At 42.8% G+C, this 21,436-nt stretch overlaps 1 protein-coding gene across 3 annotated transcripts in view; it reads right to left on the reverse strand.

Moving 5' to 3' along the window:
• The window catches only part of Smyd3 (SET and MYND domain containing 3), a 533,841-nt gene that overhangs the window by 100,667 nt on the left and 411,738 nt on the right, over positions 1-21,436 (reverse strand). For all 3 annotated transcript variants that reach the window (XM_034520300.2, XM_076914589.1, XM_076914590.1), the window contains one exon: positions 19,692-19,802. In XM_034520300.2, the coding sequence (XP_034376191.1) occupies positions 19,692-19,802 (111 nt within the window). The remainder of the gene's footprint in view (positions 1-19,691; positions 19,803-21,436) is intronic.

Consider the following 21,436-nt stretch of genomic DNA (forward strand, 5'->3'; position numbering starts at 1 on the left):
TCAGCTCTAAATGGGACATCTCTGTCAGCCCCTACCCGAGACTCAGAGAATACTGTGGAAGGGGAGGTGGGAAGAATGTAAGAGCCAGAGGATGGGAGGAGTGCTATGAAATGCTGTCTTCTGCACATGGTGTGGCCATTACATTCATGAACTGACAGCATTTACAGTTCTCTATATAAGGCCCACAGAAGATGATCAAACCTGTCAACATTGCAAACTGGATGGGGAGGAGTCCATAAGGCTCCACCCCTAGCTGAGGAGCTACTGGCAACTGATACCTACTGGGGGAAAGAGAGCCATTTTTTTCTGGGCCTCAGGATGGTTGTTGTCCATTTTAGGGATTGCCCCCTGTCAATGCATATTCAGGTAGTTCTAATGGGATTCAATATATTATTTTTAAAAAGGAGAAAGAGGAGGAGAGAATATGAAGTTGAGACAGATTACGCCGGGGGTGAAGTGGAGGAAGTAAGAGGGGAGACTTGGGTTGATATAATCAAGAATACTGTATACTGCTATAGGATTGCTAAAGAATAAATAAAAAATACTTTCAAAAAGAAAGAAGATCAAATATACTTACAACCTAGAGCATGTGGAAAAACATCAACACCATGGAAAGCTATTTGACTTAGGTTGTAATATTTTTTCCCTAAGAGAAATTGTTCTCAAACAGAAAAAGAAAAAAGAAAAAACCAAAACAAAGAACAGTAGAATATCTTATTTTTGCAAAGTTCACAGCATTAATTCTAAATGAACCATAGTCTGGGGTATTGAGGGGACTGTGTGAATACAGTCATGAAATTAGCACAGTTCCTCTCAAAGGACTGAGAGGCAATGACAGCAGCAGCTCAGAGTGTTGGCAATGCAGACTGCTGAAAGGAAGCTTTTCAGCATATACCTTATCATCTACCACTGATTCAACAAGGTGTTACAGAGTTCTTCGTGGTGTACTGTGAGATGAATTCATGCACACATTTCTTCTTGGTTGAACCATCTCTCATTTTTTCAGGACTGACTAATGTCAACACTGGATTGATCCTTGGTTGAAACCATTTTCCATAGTCTATAGCAGAGGCTAAGTTTCAAAGAGCTGGCTAGCTGTGCATCAAAATGATACTAGTAACTTGAAGACATTTATTGAGATTGTGGTAAGTATTGTAAATGTTTTATCTCTTTTAATCATCTCAGTAAAGTTAGAAGCCATTCCACTCGCTAACTTCCAGAGGACAAGTGTGCAGTTGAGATAGGAAGTAACTTAATTTCAAGTAGCTGCAAAGAAGTGGAGACGGTTTCAGTCCCAGCTGTGTGACTCCATAGCCTATGTGTAGTTTGCTATGGCAGAGTGCTTCCAGATTCCACCTACTTGAGGACCGACAGGAGAGATAAGGCCTATTCCTTCTTCCTTTGAAGCTTCATGGGACAGACTAGGACCCTGATGGAGGTCAGATGAGGCACCCTTCAGGTCATGAGAGTAATCACCTCTCACTACCAGAGAAACCCACCAGTAGAATGATCTGCTCAAAGGCAAAGTGCTGAGACCTCCACTAAAGGCTCTGTGGGAGCCTGGCACTTGCTCAACCTAGATGCTGTGGGGGAGCATCCTGACATCAGAGGATGGACCTTCACAGTCCCTTCCATTTCTTGGTTTATGAGTATCTATGAAATATATCTCCTTAGTCAACTATAAAACTGTTCAGATCTCAGCTGGGCATGGCAGCCCAGGCCTATAATCTCAGCATTTTGGGGAGGTAGAGGCAGAAGGACCAGGAAAAGTTCAAGGTCAGTCTCAACAACACAACAAGTTTGAGGTTAACCTGGGTTAATGGGACCCTACCTCAAAATACCCCCTAAAATACCACAAAACAAAACAAAAAAAACAAAACAACAACAACAAAACCAAGGAAATCAACAAAACTATACAAATCTTGGTAATATTTATAATCTTCAATAGTTTAGAAAGCTCACTCCACTGACCCAGGTCTGTTACTACAGCTTGGCTTCCCAAGGTAATGTACACTTTTTGGGAAGAATAATACCAGGGCATAAACCGCTTGGAGGAAGGACTCTATCAAAAATAGAATTGGAAAAAAGGTTCTGCCTTTCCAGCAGGTGTCTTACATGTCAGGGTGTGAGTCTTGATATGAATAAGTGGGACAGGCCATGTTCAGCTGTTACACTAGAGGATGAAGGATCAGAATATCCCTTCCTGATTGCTTACCATTTAAAATATCATGAAATTGTACTATGCACAAAAGTCATTATAAAGTACCCAGTAATAGAGATACTTGGAACATAGAGCATTCATTCTAGTAACATATTGATGCATTTATTCTTGTGTGGAATCCAAGTTTATTAAATACCACACTGTATATCAATACAGTATATCTGTCTATCATACCAGAGAACCGGGCTGATGCGATTATTCTGACATTGTCAACACAGAAACAGGTAGGCATTAAATATAAATGACCCAGAATGCCTGTGCTAAATGAATAATTTGTAATCTAAAAGAATGGTCTAGAGGCAAGCAATTTTCACAGTGTGGTGAGGCTGAAGCTGAAGGTGGAGGCATGGGAAATAGCCAGGCAAGCACAAAGCTTCAGGAAGGGCTTGCTTCATGTTTCGAGCCATGGGAGCCAAGGACAGGCAGGCAGGAGCCTGAAAGTACACAGAAGCTAGACCACATAGGGACCTGTCACCCTTCCGAGGCCAGGGCTTCTTGCTAGTGAGTGAGAGCTGCAGAAGAAGTCCTTCAAAGAAGACAACTTGAGGTATCCATGTAAATTACAAGCCTAGAAGGTCTCGGTTGAAGCGGGCCTTTAAAAAGCACCTTTATAGAGTCTAAGCAAGAGAGGGAGCTGGTGGAGAAAATGCTTTTACTGGAGTAGGCAGAGGACACCAGGAAACAAAGATGTCCTGTCATCAGTTGGGGCCGCTTCATTTAACTTCCTCTTTGCATCTGCACAGGAAAGGCTGGTTTCCAGTACTCACATTAATCAAGCCTGCTGCTTTCACGTGGCTGCTGCGAAGTTTTCTCCAGGTTTTCTACAACAAAGCCCTGCACATCCTCCACTCCCTAGTCATCAACCCGTCCCTCTACATGAACGGTCAGTCAGTCCATCTATGGTTTGATGTGACTACAATAAACCAAAGCTCAATACATAATCTGGAGGAATGACTCCACACCTATTTTTAATGATAGGTGGTGAGACGGTAGATTTGGGAAGTGCATGCTGAGATGGAAAAGAACAGCATTTAAGAAACCTTCAATGACGTCTCTAAGTCAACCATCCAAGGACGGAAAAAGTAAAGAAATAAATGCCTGACAACACCTCTGGGTTCCAGCTTTCATTCAGGCACACATTGGCTCTGCAGTAGACCAAGAGGGTTGATTACTTTTCCATGACATGTATGTATTTTGTGAGCACTGCATTGTACCAGTAAATAATGATCTACCTTCTGTTGACATAAAATGCTTAAATTAATAAAAATCTAAGTGATACATCTCACAGTGCAGCATACTTAATTGAAAGGTTAGATGGCGGCAGTAGTAATTTTCCTGGGTGAAGATTATTGGGATGAGCTCATGGCAGCATGAATAGCTTAGTCAGTACAGGGACTTCCACTTTCTAGAGAAGGTGGGTGGTGCTCCACCATTCCTTAATGTGGCAGGGTTGAGAGTGGTATAGAAATGAAAATAGATAGCCAGTTAATTGCCCTAAACAGACACTGTTAGTGACTTTTCCTACTTAACCTGTCTGCTCAGTCTTCAAGGTCTACAAAGGAGTTATAAGTAATCCCTGAGCTGTGCCATTCTTACTAAAAGCCTTTCTGCCCTTTGCTGAAGTACTCTTGGTAACCAGTGGATGAGAACTGAAGAACTTCCATGTGGAATTTCCTTTATATGTGGCAAGCTGCTGCTGGGCAGAAAACTGCCCCTGATTCAAGGGCAGATAAAATGTCATCCAGATAGGAGAAAGAGATTCAGGGAAGTCAATTGTTGAGCTTTGCCAAGACAAAGTAAACAGCCTTTCCTAATTCCTGCTTCACAAAAGGTCTGCCAGATATACTAGGCCAGAAGGCTGCAGATGGATGCTCCAACATTATAAGGACAATTTTGGGGGACTGTTCAGGTAACCATTCTCTGTCATTTCTATAGTTGTGGAAACTGCTTACTTGTATGCAGGTAATATTTGTTCCTTCTCAGGTCTCTGACGGGGTTGAAGACTAAATAGTCATAGCCTCACAATTAATCTTAAGTTGTTTAGGATTTAAGAAAATGTTTTAGGTCTAAGAAGATGTTTTTAGGATGGTAATGCAAGTTAGGATAGAAATTTATTTAGGTGCAGAACTCTGAATTCATCAAGATAGGATAGATAAGTTGCCAAATACATATGAACTGGACACTGTGAATCTTACCTAACAGTTTTATAATTATTATTATTGTATAGGTTATTATTGTAAGAAAAAAAGCCTTTAAATGGACTAAAAGGGAGAAATGTAGAGAGAATACACTGTGTATTATGTGGATGCATCACCTATCAAACACCTATGACCTATAGGGATGGTTAGAATAAAAGATGGGACATCTGGTAGGCAGAAAGAATTCTGAGATAAAGTGACCTCAGGGAAGACGTGAGAGTGGTAGACACATGGTACCTGAGCAGAGGTAGCCAGCCACATGGCAAAATGTAGATTAGTATAAATGGGTTATTTAAGTTATTAGCTAGTCGGGGAACAAGCCTAGCTATATGCCCCAGGTATTTGTACATATATTTTGAGTCTGAGAGGTTTTAACAGGAGCTTGGGGCCAGGGGGAAAACAGCTTGTAACATTATTATCAAACCAATGGCAGGCACTATGTATGGCAAGCTACATTTCCCAAGCTGTAGCACAGATTTCCTTGGTAGCCGTGGTGGTGGTGGTAGGGTGATATCTGAGATCACATCTAAAGTAGGTCCTGGCTCTAAGATGGAGCCTTGCTCTAATAATGTTAACAGAAGTGTCTTGCTGATTGTGTGAACTCACCCAAGCACAAGGTATGAAATCACAGGCACTCTGTCAGTGTGTCAGTTTCTTTTATTCGTACATTCTTCCCCATCCCATTGGTTCTATTACTCTTCAGAACCCTGACTAACACAATTTGGTACCAGAAAACGGGCTCTCACTGGCTGTGACTGATCTGACTATGCAGCTTTGGGAAGGATTGTGGAAAGTGCTCAAAGCTCAATGGGCTGTTCTATGGGAGCTGGGGAGGCGAGCATGCTGAAGGCAAGCATGTGAACAGCATTCCTTCACTGCCTCTGCTCCTGGTGCCTGCCTCCAGCTAGTTCCTGCCCCAACTTCCCTCAGTGACATAAGACACACCCTTTTCCTCCTAAGCTGTATTCGTCATGGTGTTTATCACAGCAACAGAGAGCAGACTAATGCAGGTACGTGGGACTCACTGTAGGAATGTGGGCACGGCCCTGCAGCACTGACCCTCCCTGCTAACCTTGGCTTGCTTTTAAGGGGGCTTTAGGTAAAAGGCTCTCCTTGTAGGTCTTTAAGAGCATAGTAGGATACACATAAAGTTCTTGTTGACTGTGTGCCATAGAAGCAACAAATAAAGTAAAACGATCTAAACAGAAAATAATTTTATACAATAACTTTTTGGTGTAATGTCTGATTTGTTTTTCCTCTCCAAAACATCTCATTTCTTTAAGGAGTTATCCAGCAAGACCAACAGATTGTGAAAGTTGGAACAGGGAAACTTTCGGAAAATTCAGAGGCCAAACAGTTGGAAAAGGCTTTTCTTAGATGACATCCACAGAAGAAATGGTAGCTTATCTTAAAACCAAAGTCTAAAACACTATGTGCAGTCTCTGTCTATTTCCACAGCTCAGGAAGCCAGGAAGCTGAGATGGCCCCTGGGTAGGACTCCTGGTAAGCCCACACATCCCAGTTTCTTAATCCATCCTCACGTCTACTCTCCACACTGTTCCTCATAGCAGCCTTCTCTGACCCTTTTTAAGTTAGAGCATCCTCCACTGAACAAAGCGACAGATCTTTTGTGGAGCTCAGATACAATGACAAGCTATTAGGGAAGTCAGTACTTACCACTTGCACAGTGATTTTAATTGACCTTCCTAAATGAAGCTGCCTTGAAAAGAAGATATTCAGTTATAGGATGTAAAATTTGGGCAATTCTCATCTTCTGTAGAGGTTGGCACACACTGGGGCCCTCTACTGTGTTGAACGCAATCTAATCGTTTAGAAATAATTAGTGTGCTTTTGTTTCAGTTGTAGGAAGCATAATTTATTAATTGGCTGCTATTTTATGTGTTCCAGATTAAAGGGCACAATAAATTAAGAAATTAGCATTAAGAAGGTATTGAGAAAATGCCTAGATTAACTAAATTCCGAAAAGAACAAGATGCCTACAAGTTAAGGATGAGGGTATTTATTGCCTAGAGTTAGTTAATGACAAGTCTGGGGACAACTGTCTAAGGTCCTTTAGCTGCAGCTTTCAAGTTCTGACAATATAGATAGGCTGATATGATTCCAGAACCTGATTTACATTTTAAACAAGAGTCATAGAAAGCTTCATTATTATCATAGTCTCTGGGATCTGCCATGCAGACTGGCAATGAAGGTACAAAGAACACAGAAAACAGGCTGGCACCAGCCATGGATGCCAAGCAACCTCCTCACTAAAGGGGGTGCAGCTGCACAGACACTTGCTCTGACAGCCGCACCTCAGTGTAAGGGGTTAGTGTCCTAGCCTGTACAGAAGCGCCCAGAGGCAGCCTTGGAAGCAGGTGAGTATTGGAAACACACCATCTGCCAAGTTCCTGGCTGGTGATCAGACCCAATCACGTGGTGTTCTGTGTGTACGGACAACTGCCATCATGGATATGCAAGGAGAGTTCTCAGAAGCCTTTCTTTAAACAATGCTGTGAGAATTACCATAGACCAATTTCTTCCTGAGCCTCTCACCTTTGACCCCACACCCAAGGGCACTCACATGCTTGACTGGGAGTTCTGCAGCACAGCATGATAGCTGGAGCAGCTGAGGCCAACTGTCCAGTTACTCAGTCCTGCATGGCACTAGTCATTTCTTCCCTCTCTATGGTGGAGGTTCTGAACTAGACACCTCCTATCTCTTGTAGCTGTTCCCACAAAACTGACCCTGATACAACTTATCCTGTCTTCTCTGCTTATGAATCTAAGTAAACAGCATGCTCTGTGCCTGGGATCATTAGTGTGTAGCAAAAAGCCTCTCTGGCCATCATGTCAGCAGATTTGGACAGAAAATGGAGGGTGGACTGTAGATGCTATGTCTGCCATATAGTGGAGTCTTAGAGCCACTTTTTGGTTAGAGGTTTGGGAAGGCAGGACACACACCTGGTATCCACACACCTTAATTACACAGTGGCACTATGAATCCTTCTGGGGGCTAGTGTAAGGGTCGGAAAATCAATGAAGGAAGACCCCAGACTCAGATAGTATGCAAAGACAAAGAACATATATTCTGCAGAAACAACCAACACGCAGGGGCCAACCTGTCTTCAAAATGGCAACCCCAGACAAAGGCATGCATGTCTTCTTATAGGAAACCAGGGAAAGGCTCTAGAAGGAATAGATAATCTCTAAGGTGATTGGTAGGGGCTGAAGCAGTGACATTAGTATAACTTTGATTGACTACTATGTTAGTTCTTCTATATTTAGAGAGTGGGTTAGGTAATCTAAAATTTCACTGGTGGGTGTTGGGGAGGTCACAGGGCTCGGCTTCTAAAATGGAGACAAACGGGGTTTATGTTCTTCTTTCAAATGCTACCTTCCCCAGTTCCATCCTTTGGAAAACGTAAGGACCCACAGAAACAGCTTATGTCTAGGTAAACAACGAGCCCCAAGCAGCTGGAAAACTCACTCTCTTAACTTGGCCCATATTCTAACAGAGACGCTAGTGGATGGCTGTGCTGGTGGAAGTACAGATCCTGTGCACTAAGCACACGCTACACAGACTTTAAGGGCATTGTTGGCTATGGCAGACTGAAAGGGTCAGAGTTCAAGTACACTGTTGAGTTCAGTGCATAGGTAAGGGGAGAAACACACCACACAAAACAAAAGTAATTCTGAACCATTCCATTTCCGCAAAGAGTAAGATGATGAAGGGGGTTAGAACACATCTTCCCACCTCTGATATCTGAGACATCTTCTCACTGTCATTAGATTGTCCTACAGGTTTTGGAGCCCTCTGCTGCCTGCTGTTATACAGTGAGCTGCTTGCTGTCTGACTACTGGAGTGATGTTCTAGCTGCTGTGATCACTGAATGCACGGATTCAGGAGCTGCGGAGACAATGCTGTGAGCAAAGTGCCTGCTATGGAATCGTGAGGACATATGTCGATGTACCCAGGCCCGAGGGACAACAAACCAAATAGAGAGTGTGTGTAATCCCAGCGCTCACGTGACCAGGCCCCAGACAGACACAGGAGGGTTCCCAGAAGCTCAAGGACCTGCAGGCTTGTTAGAGAACCAGAGCTCACAAGCCTCATGTAAGGTAGAAGGCAAGGGCTGACATTCACAGTAATCCTCTGACTTGCACATATGTGCCATGATACACACTGTGTGCATCCCCACACTCACACATGCACAGACACAAACATTTTAAAAGAAGGAGGAAGAAGAGGAAGGAGAGGAGGAGGAAAAAGAAAAAGAGGAAGAGGAAGAAGAAAGACAGATTGGTATATAGTCTCATAGTCTGTTTCAGGCTTAGTGCCAAGAGAATGTGGTGTCTCCTTCCTGAACCATAATGGAATAAACAGCAGGGAGACTTGTCCCACAATGCCTCACAACTTCTGTTTTATTCTGAGCAAAAGGCTCCAAGTGTGGCCTCATTCAGCAAGGAAAATAGTTTTCTCCCTCCTGTTTTGTATTTTAGAACAGGATCACAGGTGGCCCAAGTTGGCCATGAGCTCAGCATGCAGTGAGGCTGGCCCTGAATGTCAGCTCCTCTTGCCTCCACCTCCTGAATGGTGTGACTGCAGGGTGCCCTCAACACAGCTGGCTACGAAAAGTGATCCTCACACAGATCCTGAAAGAAGCACAGGTCTCAGATGGAGGAGAACTTGAGACACATCTGTGTCCTACCTTGCCCTTAGTGGAAACTATGCCTGGAACTGGAGAAGGACCAGGCAGAGTTAGTAGTGGTGGAAGGTAGTGATGTATCATAAAAGCCCAGGGCAGCCAGATCCAGCTTTCGTCTCAGAAGTATGAGCTGGGTAGGAGAAGAACGTGAGGAGGACACTATGGATGTAGAGTACCGAGTACCCTAACTCAGGGACCACGGAGTCACAGATGGTAAACAGAAGGGAAGAGATTACTACTGACTGACGCGGGGAGGCTTTGAAAGCTGCCAAGAAGCCTAAGCGAGCAATTCAGATTCTCATCATCAAATACCAGGAACTGGGGATGCTGTAGTTCTTGGAACTTCCAAATAGATCATTTTAGAATGATAACAGCCATCACTACTGAGCATCTTCCATCTCCCAAGCTACACACACATTATCTAATTGAAAGTAAAACAGCTTAGCCAAGTATCGGTAAGTCTCCTATTACAGGAGGGAAAGGGGACTGGGAGAAGAGAGCTTGCCATGCCAAGTGGCTGGCATGAAGCGGGACCCAGAGCCAGAGCGCTCTCAAGCACTCATTTCCCACTATTGCAAGCTCACTGCCAGTTATCCACCATGCCTCCCACTTCTCCCTGATCTACCTCTGCACCATTCCTGTGTTATCCTGGGGCTTCAGAAAGAGAGGTCGAGGGTCTGCTAAGGCAGTTCATCAGGTAAAAGCATTTGAAAGCATTTGCTGAGCAAGCCTGAGGACCTGATATCTGGCACCCATGCTCAGGTGGAAGGGGCCAATCAGCTCCTAAAAGATGTCTTCTGATCTCCACATTCACACTGTGGAATGAACACAACCACCCCACCACACACACACACACACACAGAGGCACGCACACACGCACGCCATACACATCCAATGAATAGAATTTAAAAATGAGTTACAATGAATAATACATTGATTCAACAAATACTACCAGAACAGCAGGATAGCCTATAAGAAAGGAAGAAAGAAAGAAAGAAAGAAAGAAAGAAAGAAAGAAAGAAAGAAAGAAAGAAAGAAAGAAAGAAAGAAAGAAAGAAAGAAGGAAGGAAGGAAGGAAGGAAGGAAGGAAGGAAGGAAGGAAGGCAGGCAGGCAGGCAGGCAGGCAGGCAGGCAGGCAGGCAGGCAGGCAGGCAGGCAGGCAGGCAGGCAGGCAGGCAGGCAGGCAGGCAGGCAAGCAAGCAAGCAAGCAAGCAAGCAAGCTTTGTACCACATGACATGAGTATAAAGCCACAAAATATAAAATGTGAATAGAAAACACAGGTAAAACAATCTTGGTTCTCTTGGATTAGGCAAAGATGTCTTATACAGAATATCAAGGCCTCATCAACACAAGGAGAATGCTGACAGGGTAGCCTGCATCCAAATCCAAACTTCTACTCCTCAAAGACTGTCACAAGGCCCGGGTAGAGAGAAACAAATTACATGATGTGTATTTACTATATGGAATTAAAGAGTCTCATCATTCTGCAAGAAAGCATCTGACTTTTTCCAAATAGGCAAGAGATTTGAACAAATGTGTCTTCAAATGAGCTTGTGAAACACACTTATGGGTATTTGATATATTTGATAGAACAGTCATTAGCCATTAATGAATACAAATATGTGCAAATTCAGATGACAACACATAACATCACTCACAAGTGCCACTGAAAATAAAGACAAGGCTGACAAGAATGGATCACAACAGGAGTTCTAAGTCACAGCTGGCGGGAACTCAGATGTGTCTGTCACTTAACAGAACAACCAGCAAGATCAAGCGCAACATACACTTGCCATATTACTAGCAATCCCAATCCTAAATATTGATCTGGATGAAATGAAAATTTACATTCATCCCTTGCAGCTTGGATGGAAACCTAAATTAGTATTTCCATTATGGAAAGCATTATCGAGGTCTCTCAAAAACCAAGGAAGAATTACTTGATGATCTGTGGATTCTATTCTACCTCCAAGGGAATGAGATCAGGACCCCACAGTGATGTAGTTCTGTTCTGTGCTCACTGCAGCAGTATTCTTAATAGCTGAGAATAAAGTCACTACCTGATGAACGCATAATGAATGTTGCTACACACGCATACATGTTTACAGACATATGCGTGGATACATATATGCAATGGAATACTAGGTGGCCATGAAAAAAAGGAGCTCCTGTCATTGGTGTAAACATGGGCAGAACTGGCAACTGTCAAAGCAAGAAAGATAAGCCAATGATCTCACCACATGATCTTACTCACATGTAGAATCTAAGCATGATGATCTCATGCAAGTTGACACTAGAGAGCTGGAATACAGCTCAGTGGTAGAACACTTGACTCAACAGGTGTTGGTGAGGCTGAAGTTCAATTCCTACTATTGAAAAACCAAGCTGGGAGTGTAATAATGGCAACCAGGGACAACAGGAAGGGAGGCCTGAGGAGAGGCTGACAGATGGGTATCAGGTTATAGTTGAGTCCAGATTGGAAGATCTGGTAGGGTGACTACAAACAGAGACTGGTTACTATAAATCTAAAAAAAAAGGAAGAAAGGATTTTAAATGTTTTGCCATAAAATATTGGTAACTGTTTGTCATTGATATTTTTTGTCAATGTAACAGAAATCTAGATACATATGGAAAGAGGAAATCTCAAATAAATGGCCGCCCTCAGAATTCACTGTAGTTATGTGTGTCTGTGGGGTATTTTCCTAATTGATGACTGATGAAGAAGGACCCGGCCTTCTCTGGGTGGTACCATCCCTGGGCAGGAAGGCCTGGGCTACATAAGAAAAGAAGCTAAGCAAGCCATCAGGAGCAAGCTTATACACAGCATTCCTTGATGGCTCTGATTCAGATTCTGTCTCTGGGTTCCTGCTTTGGGTTCCTGTCCTGACTTCCCTCGGTGATGGAGTCTGACCTGGGAGTTGTAAGATGAAATAAAACCTTTATTCTCCATGTTGTTTTTGGTTTTTTTTTTTTTTTTTTTTTTTTTTTTTTTTTTTTCCCCACAGCAATAGAAAGCAAACTGGAATACTATTTGAGGAGATAAATATGTTTAACTGGATTACATAGAACATGCATGCATAAAAATATGGCACGATACCCAGCTGGAAATCAAGCATAAATATCAATAAAGCCAAATGAGGAATTTTTAGGGGCATAGTAGAACTGTAACCCTAAGGGGTGGTGATACCAACTTTGTGCATTTGCCGGAACTGAAAGAATTATATAGCTTAAAAAAATACAAAGGTAACTTTACTAAACATAAACTACATTCCAGCCCTGTTACATCCTTTATTGAATGGGAATGGAGCGATCACAGCTTACGCAAGCTGCAGAAATTAGACAAGATGTGGTGTATAAGGAACTCAGTCAAACACCTCGCAAGTATTCAGTGTTGCCAAAATGTCAGCGGCTATTCTAATCTATCATGTTCTCTAAAGAAGATATACTCTGTTTCTTACACACAGCTGTGGACAGTGCACTGGTATAATGCTTCATTCATAGAAAACATATTCTCTGCATCATATCAGCAGTGATTGTTGAACCATGAACTGGTGGCTCCATGTTAAGGTATGGTTTAACAGTTCTTATCCAGTGTGGTCCAGAGAAGCCAGAGTTTGGATATCCTTGGAGTAGACCAAAAGCCAGTAGATATTTACAGAACCTGGAAGGTTATAAGATGACATTTGTGTCACCATGGATTGTGGGGTGACACTCTTCTTAAATGTAAAGTGGACTCTGGAACCCATCTGAACCGCAAAAAGACCCCTATGGGTCTTCTTAGCGAAACGCATGGTAGGTAGCACTGTGGTGCAGGGACAGCATACTCTATAGCAAACACAAAGCTCACATTAATAACTTCCCAGGAAAGAGATGGTCCATGGTACCTGTTTAGAGGTCACCCAGTGCTTTGTGGCAGCTCTGGGTGCAGGAGTCTGGGTTATAATGTCAGGAACTCCTTTCCATGAACACCAGCCATCCCTGCAACCACTCCAGAGATGCCCTTCCCTCTGCTTATTTAGAAAATCAAGATGAGGCCAACATGATGAAAAAAGAAAACTGATTTCCACAGGTTACCCTTTGAAAATGTGTGTGTGTGTGTGCATTCTTCTCTCCTCTAAATCCCTCCTATCTTCCTGAAGATAACGTACCTTGCCTATGACAAACACTTTAGAAACAGGAAACATATTCTGCTTAGATTGTTAAAACTTGGAGTGTACAACAATTCAGAACTGTTTGGCCTCACCATCCTGCCATGAGGCAGTTCTGTTCATAATTAACTTAGCAAAATAAGGGAAGGCAACAAGAAAAAGAAACAAAGAAAAGAAAAACATCTTGGTTTACTAATGACTTTTAAGTAATTGCTCACATGTCAAGTGGACTTGAGTTACCAGAATAATACTCTTGGATACAAATGTCTGCTTCCCTTTGAATACAGCTTTAACCTAACATTGTTTTCTCTCCTGACCAAGCTCGGCTTTTTCCTGCAGCCTCCTGCCCAGGTGCCCCAGTTAGGAGGCACAGTCATGAATGCTCAGAGCCTTCAGAAAGGGAGGCTGGCCATCCTGCATAGCACCAACAGACTCTCAGCACAATATGGGGTTGTGGGCAAGTGGGGTGCAACTGCTGCAGGGCCAAACTTCGGTGCCAACCAGAAGAACCCTAATGTTAGTGGCCATGCAAGTTCACTTTGACTTTTCAAAATGCACAAAATTTGCCTTAGTAAACATGAAAAGTGTAAGGCCTTGGTTGTAAAAAACAACTCTAGGGAAGGATTGCCTGAAGCATTTTGAACACTGGTTTTGTCTGAGGAAGATGAAAATTTATTCTTGCAGAACAAACCGTAAGAGAGCTGCTCCTCGGAATCACACCGTTGCTTGTCATTCTTGTATTTTTAAGATATAATTTTAAATTATGTCAATCAGTCACACTGAGGAATATTATAAAACGCATATATTTCAGTGGCCATGGGGTCTGACAAGAATTCTGCCTCAGTCTGAGGAGAACTGTGAGTTAGCTGAGGGACACATGTTAGCTGTGTGTACCGAGAAGTCCAGAGTGAATCTGTGATTTATCTAGGCCATTAAGAAAGAGATCACCAGGCATACATTCTGGGGACTAGCCTGTCTTACCTTTTTGTCTTGTCTCATTTATCTCTCAAATAAATATAAAAAGCATGGCTGTTGTGTGGCATACTCAGATAGTCCCACATACGTGTAAATATGTGCTTGTATGTGCACACACATGTACATGAACACAACTCCAGTGTGTTTTGGGTAGATAAAGAAAGTTGGTATTTGCAAAAGAAAGAAGTAAGGGAAACATCTGGCTCTCGGGACAATGACCTTGGAGAACAAGTTGAAAGTTTATCTTGAGCACTAACCCTGATCAAAGCAGAGCATGAAACAGGGGTGCACAAGAAAGCATTCTCTAAAACAGAATGTGGTGTGAATAAGAAGAAAGAGCTGGAGACCAGTCAGTGGTCACTTCACAGTCTGCTGGGAAGCAAGAGATGTGAGTGGACTGATAGACACAGCAGCTTATTATTATTTTAATAGATTACATTTTGGTGTGTGTGTATGTGGTATGTGTGATGTCTGTGTGTGTATGGTTTGTGTATATGTACATGTGGTATATATGTGTATGTGGTGTGTATATGTGTATTGGGGTGTGTGTATGGCATGTGTATGCACATAGTATCTGTATGTTGTATGTGTTGGTAGGGTGTGTATGTGTGTGTATATATATGTATTGGGGTGTATGTATATAGTATGTGAGTATGTGTGAAGTCTGTGTGTGGTGTTTGCGGGGTGTGTGTGTGTGTGTGTAGGGTGTAAGTACATGTATGAATGTGTATGCAGATGCAAATGCCTGTGTATGCACATGAGGAAGCCAGAGTAGGACACTGGATGCCTTTCTGTTGCTCTCTGCTTTATCCCCTTGAGATAAAGCTTCTCACTGAACTTGAAGCTTGCTGCTGTTTAGTTAGATTGGGCTGTCCAGCAAGATCACAGGATCCTTCCATCTCTGCCCCCAGCTCTGGGGTTACAAGCATTCATGGTTGTTTCCAGCTTTTATGTAGACATTGGAGATGCAAACTTAGGCTTCTCATCCTTGCATTGCAAACTCTCTTACCCTCTGAGCAATCTTAGCCCCTAGCTGTGGTGATTTAATAGAAGAATTAAATACAGTTGGCCTTAGGGAAGAAAAAGTGACATTACCAGTAAACACAGATTTTTCTTCTTCTTCTTTTTTTGGGGTATGGAAAGCAACAAAGCACGTGGCACTGAGGGGAGCTTGTGATGTACCAATCACAAACTTATGGAAATGATCAATCCCATTTGGTCTATTCTGCTTGTGTTGTCTTAGATGCTGACCTGAGGAAAGATATAACAGATCCCTAAACATTTCAAAGTCTCCTTAAGGTGGTCAGTTTTATTTCTTCCAGATATTAAGCTGCTGCTGATTTAAAAGGGAAAATTCACGTGTGCATATTGTACATGCTGGAAGTATGGTTCCTGCCTTCCTGAAACAGGAAACCAGCAAACTCCAGCAACAGGCAGATGTGTGCTCCAGCTAGATATTGCACCATTAGTAGAGCTGAGACAATGAGCTTCCCAGGTTCCAAGAAAAACATGTATCTAGGACTGAAGCACAATTAACTCTGACTGTCCTGGGATTCTGAATTTACAGCCTTTGGGGAATGTGCTAAGTAGTCAATTTACCTGTGGATATTTCTTTCCCCTGGGCAAATTAACACTATGCAGAAGTGGGCACGTATATCACTAAACAGAACAAAATTCTCAGATAAATGGGAAATTGAAAATATAACAGGTTTATGCATGTAAGTACATACCCTACTTGCATCCACATGGAAACATTTTGTAGACACATGGAACAATGGGACCGGAAGAGGCCTTAAAACCATGCCATCCATGTCCCTTGTAATATAGACAGAATAATCCTAGAGAGAAAATAGCCAAATGACCACTCAATGTGCCACATACAGAATAGACTAGAATCCAGCAACTTATTTTCTGGATCCCACTCTTTGGCCTGCCTCTAAGATGGCACTAATGAATGTCATGTTTGTTATATACCAACTTGACTAGCCACAAGATAACCAACAGTAACATTTTACCCATGGACTAAGTACAGGAGAGTTCTCTCCCTCCCGTGTGAGTGACCCAGTCAGCTGAGGGCCTACACAGAATAAGGCTGACATTCCATCAGCTAAAAGGAAACAGTCTCCACTCACCGCTCTAATGGAGATATTTGTTATTATTACTATCCTTGGCTTCAGACCTCAATATCAACTCTTGGTCTTGAGCCTATAAACTTTTGGTCTGGAATTCATACCAGCTTGTTCTCTCCGGTTTCCAGCTGGGTGTCAGATCTTAGAATTTGTTAACTTCCATACTGTCGAGAGCTGGTTATAATTGACTGACATCATACTGAGTTCCGTAATGTTATGATGGAGCTGAAAAAGTCTTGTTGCATAGTGATACCATAGATGCTATAGCATTACTGTACACTACATTATCAGTATAGAGAAACCTACTGTACTGGCAATAGAATCCAGTATACACATAATCAAGTATAATATACAATGGTCAACAAATGACTATATTACTTGTTATGCTTTACTTTGTGATTTTTAGAGCATAGTGACTATACTCTATAAAATAAGCTCACCATAGTAAGTATATTGTGTTCCGACATATGCAATGACAAAATTACCTAATGACAAATGTATCTGACTGTGAAGTAACAAATGACAACTGCACAAAGGTGTACACATACATACATACAATTTCTCTAATAAGCTTTAGTTCAACAAAGGTGCTGAAATTGTCTAAATGGGATGTAGAGATTGTAGATTGGCTACCCAACACCATTCACAGTCCTCCAAGGGCAAAAATCTAAGATATAATGTTTCGGCCTCTTTTAGAGCTACAGGTTATGTGACCCACCTTTTAACAATGGCCTGTAAGTTCACATCCCTAAGAGGGTCCACATTGCTCCCTAACTTCTATAGCACCTTCTTTTCCCTGTCTGGAACTTGAAAACACCAAGTAGGTCTTGGGGGCAGCAGCCATCTCAGAAACATGAAGACAAAAGCCACATGCTATGAACTACAACAGAAGAAGAAATGACCTGGGAACTGTCTTAGTTACTGTTCTATGGTTGTGATGAATCACCATGATCAAGGCAATTTATCAAAGGAAGCATTTAGTTGGGAGCCTGACTACAGTGTCAGAGGGTTAGTCCATGGGTGTCACAGTGGAGAGCATGATAGAAAGCAGACAGCCAGGCAGGCATGGCACTGGGGCAGTAGATGAGAGCTGCAGGCAGAGAGCATGGCCCTGGGCTTGATGTGCGCTTTTGAAACTTCAAAGCCTACCTACTAAAACACAGCTCCTCCAACAAGACCACGCCTCTTGATCCTTCCCAAACAGTTCCACTAACTGGGTACCAAATATTCAAATATATGAGCTTATTGGGACCATTCTCATTCAAATCACCACAGGAACTCAGTCTGGTGGTACAGGCCTATAATCACAGCTACTTAGAAAGCTGAGGCAGTAGGACCATGCTTTTTTAACTTTTGAGACCCTGTGTTACAATAAAAATTAAAATAAATGAATAAGCATTAAAAATATAGCTGAGCATTTGTATAGCATATACAAGGCTTGAGGTTCAGTGTCCCAAACACACACACACACACACACACACACACACACACACACAGAGAGAGAGAGAGAGAGAGAGAGAGAGAGAGAGAGAGAGAGAGAGCGCTAGCTAGCTAGCTTGGGGATTTATAGTGAGATCAATGAGTAGCTGCCTTTAGATTACTTCTCCAGAATTACTTCTAACAGACCTCACCAATCAAAAGCATTTTGTTTATATGTATTTGTGGCCAGACAGTTTCCTAACCATTATAGTTACAGTCAAACAAATGGGATCACAAACTAATCTTAAACAAAACACGTTCATTTTCTCAAAAATTCTTTTCTTTTAGAAATATTTTTAACTTTGTGCTCATTTATTTACTGTGTATATTGGGGTACACATGTGCCACAGAGAACAGGAGAAGGTCAGAGGAGGGCTTGTGTGTTTGTTCTCTCATTCTACCACATGGATCTTGAAGATAAAATTCAAACTGTCAGGCTTGGCTGAGGGCACCTTTACCCTGAGTCACCTTGCTGGTTCTATTCAGAAAGACTTCAAAGATCTACCATCCTTGAGAAATGAAGAGGAACCTGAGCCTTCCCAACTAAGGGCTGTGGAAAACCCAGCCTGGTTCCTCTCTAGATCATAGTCTGCAAGAAGAGCGGTGGATTGAGGGGGTTCCCTGTGACTTCTGGCATGACACTAAAGTAGACTGAATCTTGGTGCTATCTATCTGCAGCAGATCCAACTTTTCCTACTTAATCCTTTCTTTCCTTTGAGAAAGGGCCTCACTGTGTAGCCCTGGGTGATTTGTAGCACTCTCCTAAGGCGAGGCTGGCCTTGAACTCAGAGATCCACCTGCCTCTGCCTCCTGAGTGCTGGGATTAAAGGCCTGTGCCACCATGGATTCTGGGATTAAAGGCCTGTGCCACCATGAATTCTGAGATTAAAGACACATCCCACCATGGATTCTGGGATTAAAGACATGTGCCACCATGGGTTCTGGCATTAAAGGTATGTGCTACCACTCCCAGTTCTTAAAGTTCCCTTTCATGCAAAACCACTTGTATCTGCTGTTTCCAGTATTCTAAGGGGCTATTGGTCCTTTCTCAAGAAGACAGTGATGACAACCACAGGTGGCCCCAGCATGGTGCAAGAACAACCTGCCTGAGCCAGCAGACCTGAATGGGAGAGCTGCTTCTGTAGCTTCTTTCTTTATATCATCCCAGGGGTGTATCTTTGAGCCTGTCTTGAGTTTGCCTTCCCAATTTATTTATAAGTATTGACATAAAATGAGATAATGACCATAAAAGACATCTAACAACATAAACACCCCACAGAAGTAAGATTATGGCATATAACCTGATTTCGTGCAAACCAAAGCAGATAGGTTCAAAATGAGGACAGTGCATGAGTAATTGGAGAGCCGTTTATTATCTTTATGGCATTTGTTTTGGCTCATCTTCCTTCCTCGGAGAGTGAGAGTCGTGAACTAAGTGAGCACCATCTGATAAGGTGCTGCAGAAGAGAGCCTTATGGAACGAACTTAAAAGAACTAAGAAGACAACATGCTATTTGGTTGTTTATTGCTCGGCAGTAACTGTTATCAATCGTAACATAAATCAGGCTTCTTACTGTATGCGATAGCAGCCCTCCGGCCTCTCATATCCTTTTAATTACATGTTTAATGTCTTGTGTTTAACATCTATATTCCCATGATACCCAAAGCCCCATAGATCTTAAATCTCACCTTGGCAGGAGAGGAAGGTGCCAGGAACTGAAGGGTGCAGCAAGTGCCCTGCTCCATTTACCAGTGCACTTCAGAGTAGTGTGAGCAAAGACCTTTCAGACACAACCATGCAAAAGCTTCAATCTGCTCTTACTCCACCTACCTTGTCCTGTGTTTGGCATCGGATGCAGTCACACTCAAAGCAGTACTGGTCCCTCAGCTGCTTCTGGCGTTCCTCACTGGTCATCAGCATGTCCAGGTAGCAGATGGTGAGCTGTGGGAGCGAGGGAAAGGCTTGCATGGATGGTGCACGCATTCACGTCTACTGTTATCATTACTGCCAATTCTTAGAGAAGACACCAACAGGTGCAAGAGAAAGGAGCCACCTACGGCCTCTTCCCCTAGCGACTGCAATGTGTTTCATTCTTCTCTGGCGGCTCACCGCTTACATGCAGACATTACATACTTAATTTAAAGAATTAGGTTTATTACCTTGACACACTTTTGTACTTTACCTTTGTCTTTTGTTTTTTCTTTCATCAAATAGTAAAACATCAGGAGTTATTTCATATTTAGTGTCACTAAGGTTTGGCCATAAATTCTATGACCCTTGATGATCAGAGAAGCCAACTTCACTCCGTTTTGGGTCCCCAGTCTTCAGTAACACCATGGGCATAAACATGTTTCCACTGACTGAATCCTCAACACTCAAGAATCAAACTGCCAGCCAGAGAACAGAACTCTTCTCCCCATTCTCCCCCCTGCAGAGCCTCCCTGGTTAGAAGAGGGTGGCAGTAGCTCGATTTCATGCTGCCTACACTGAACCCCTGGCGCCTCCCTGGACTCTAACATCCAAAACCATCTGGAAGTTCTGTTGGATCCCCATTAAAAACACATCCAGAACTGACAGCTTTTAATCTTTCCCACTGTTACCTCCCAACCTGGCCCACCACCCTCTCAGGATGGTCTCCCTGACCCTGCCCTTCTTCTCTCCCTAGAAGGAATCTCTGTATTCTACAATCTAGCCTTCACTACAATAGAAGTCAGACAGGCTTTCTTCAGTTTGAAATACTGCAACAGCGCTCCGCTTTGTCTGAGGAGAGCCACGGTCTCGCAGAACAGCCTGAGTGTGGCCTCCGGACTGTGTAGGCTTTAGTCTATGCTGAATTGGGGGAAGGAAATACAAAGTTCTCGTTTAGAAACTTGTTTACTATTTGGTGAGAGAGAGAGAGAGAGAGAGAGAGAGAGAGAGAGAGAGAGAGAGAGAGAGAGAGATTCTAATGATAAAACATTGTTCTGTTATGTTTACTATTTTTAAATATTCATTTTTTAAATTTGGTAAAAATATTAGTCTGTGATGACCTGTGTAACATATGGGTCTTTCATCACTGGGGACAGAGAAGCAAGAGCTTCTCACAAGCTGTACCCACTCCTTTGAATGCATGTCTTCCCCCTTTTCCTTGGCTCTTGCCACCTTGGCTAGTCTGGCCTCTTTGCTGTCCCTTCATATTCTTGCTTCAGGCCTGAGCTCTCCCAGATCCACCAAGGTGGCCTCCCTGGTCCTCTTCCATTTCAATCAAATCCCATTTTCTCAAGGAGGCCTAACCTGTAGCCTATTTAAAATAACAACTGGTTCCCACCACACCCAGCGTTCTTCCCCTCCCCCTTGTCTGCCTTTGCTTCACTCTGGTAATGAATACCAGCTTGAACAGTACTATATACATGACTTACTTATCTGTTTTCAAATGCAGAATGTAATTATGAAGGGGGGTGGGGGTGGAGACAGGGATACTGTAGGGAGGAGGGGGGCAGGGTTATCTGTTAAAAGAGTTGACAAAACGCCCAAGAACAAACACTCCATGTGGTTTTCCTTAACTGAAAACAAAGCATCCCATGTCTACTAAACAT

The sequence above is a fragment of the Arvicanthis niloticus genome, chromosome 16, assembly GCF_011762505.2.
Source record: "Arvicanthis niloticus isolate mArvNil1 chromosome 16, mArvNil1.pat.X, whole genome shotgun sequence".
Lineage (NCBI taxonomy): Eukaryota > Metazoa > Chordata > Mammalia > Rodentia > Muridae > Arvicanthis > Arvicanthis niloticus.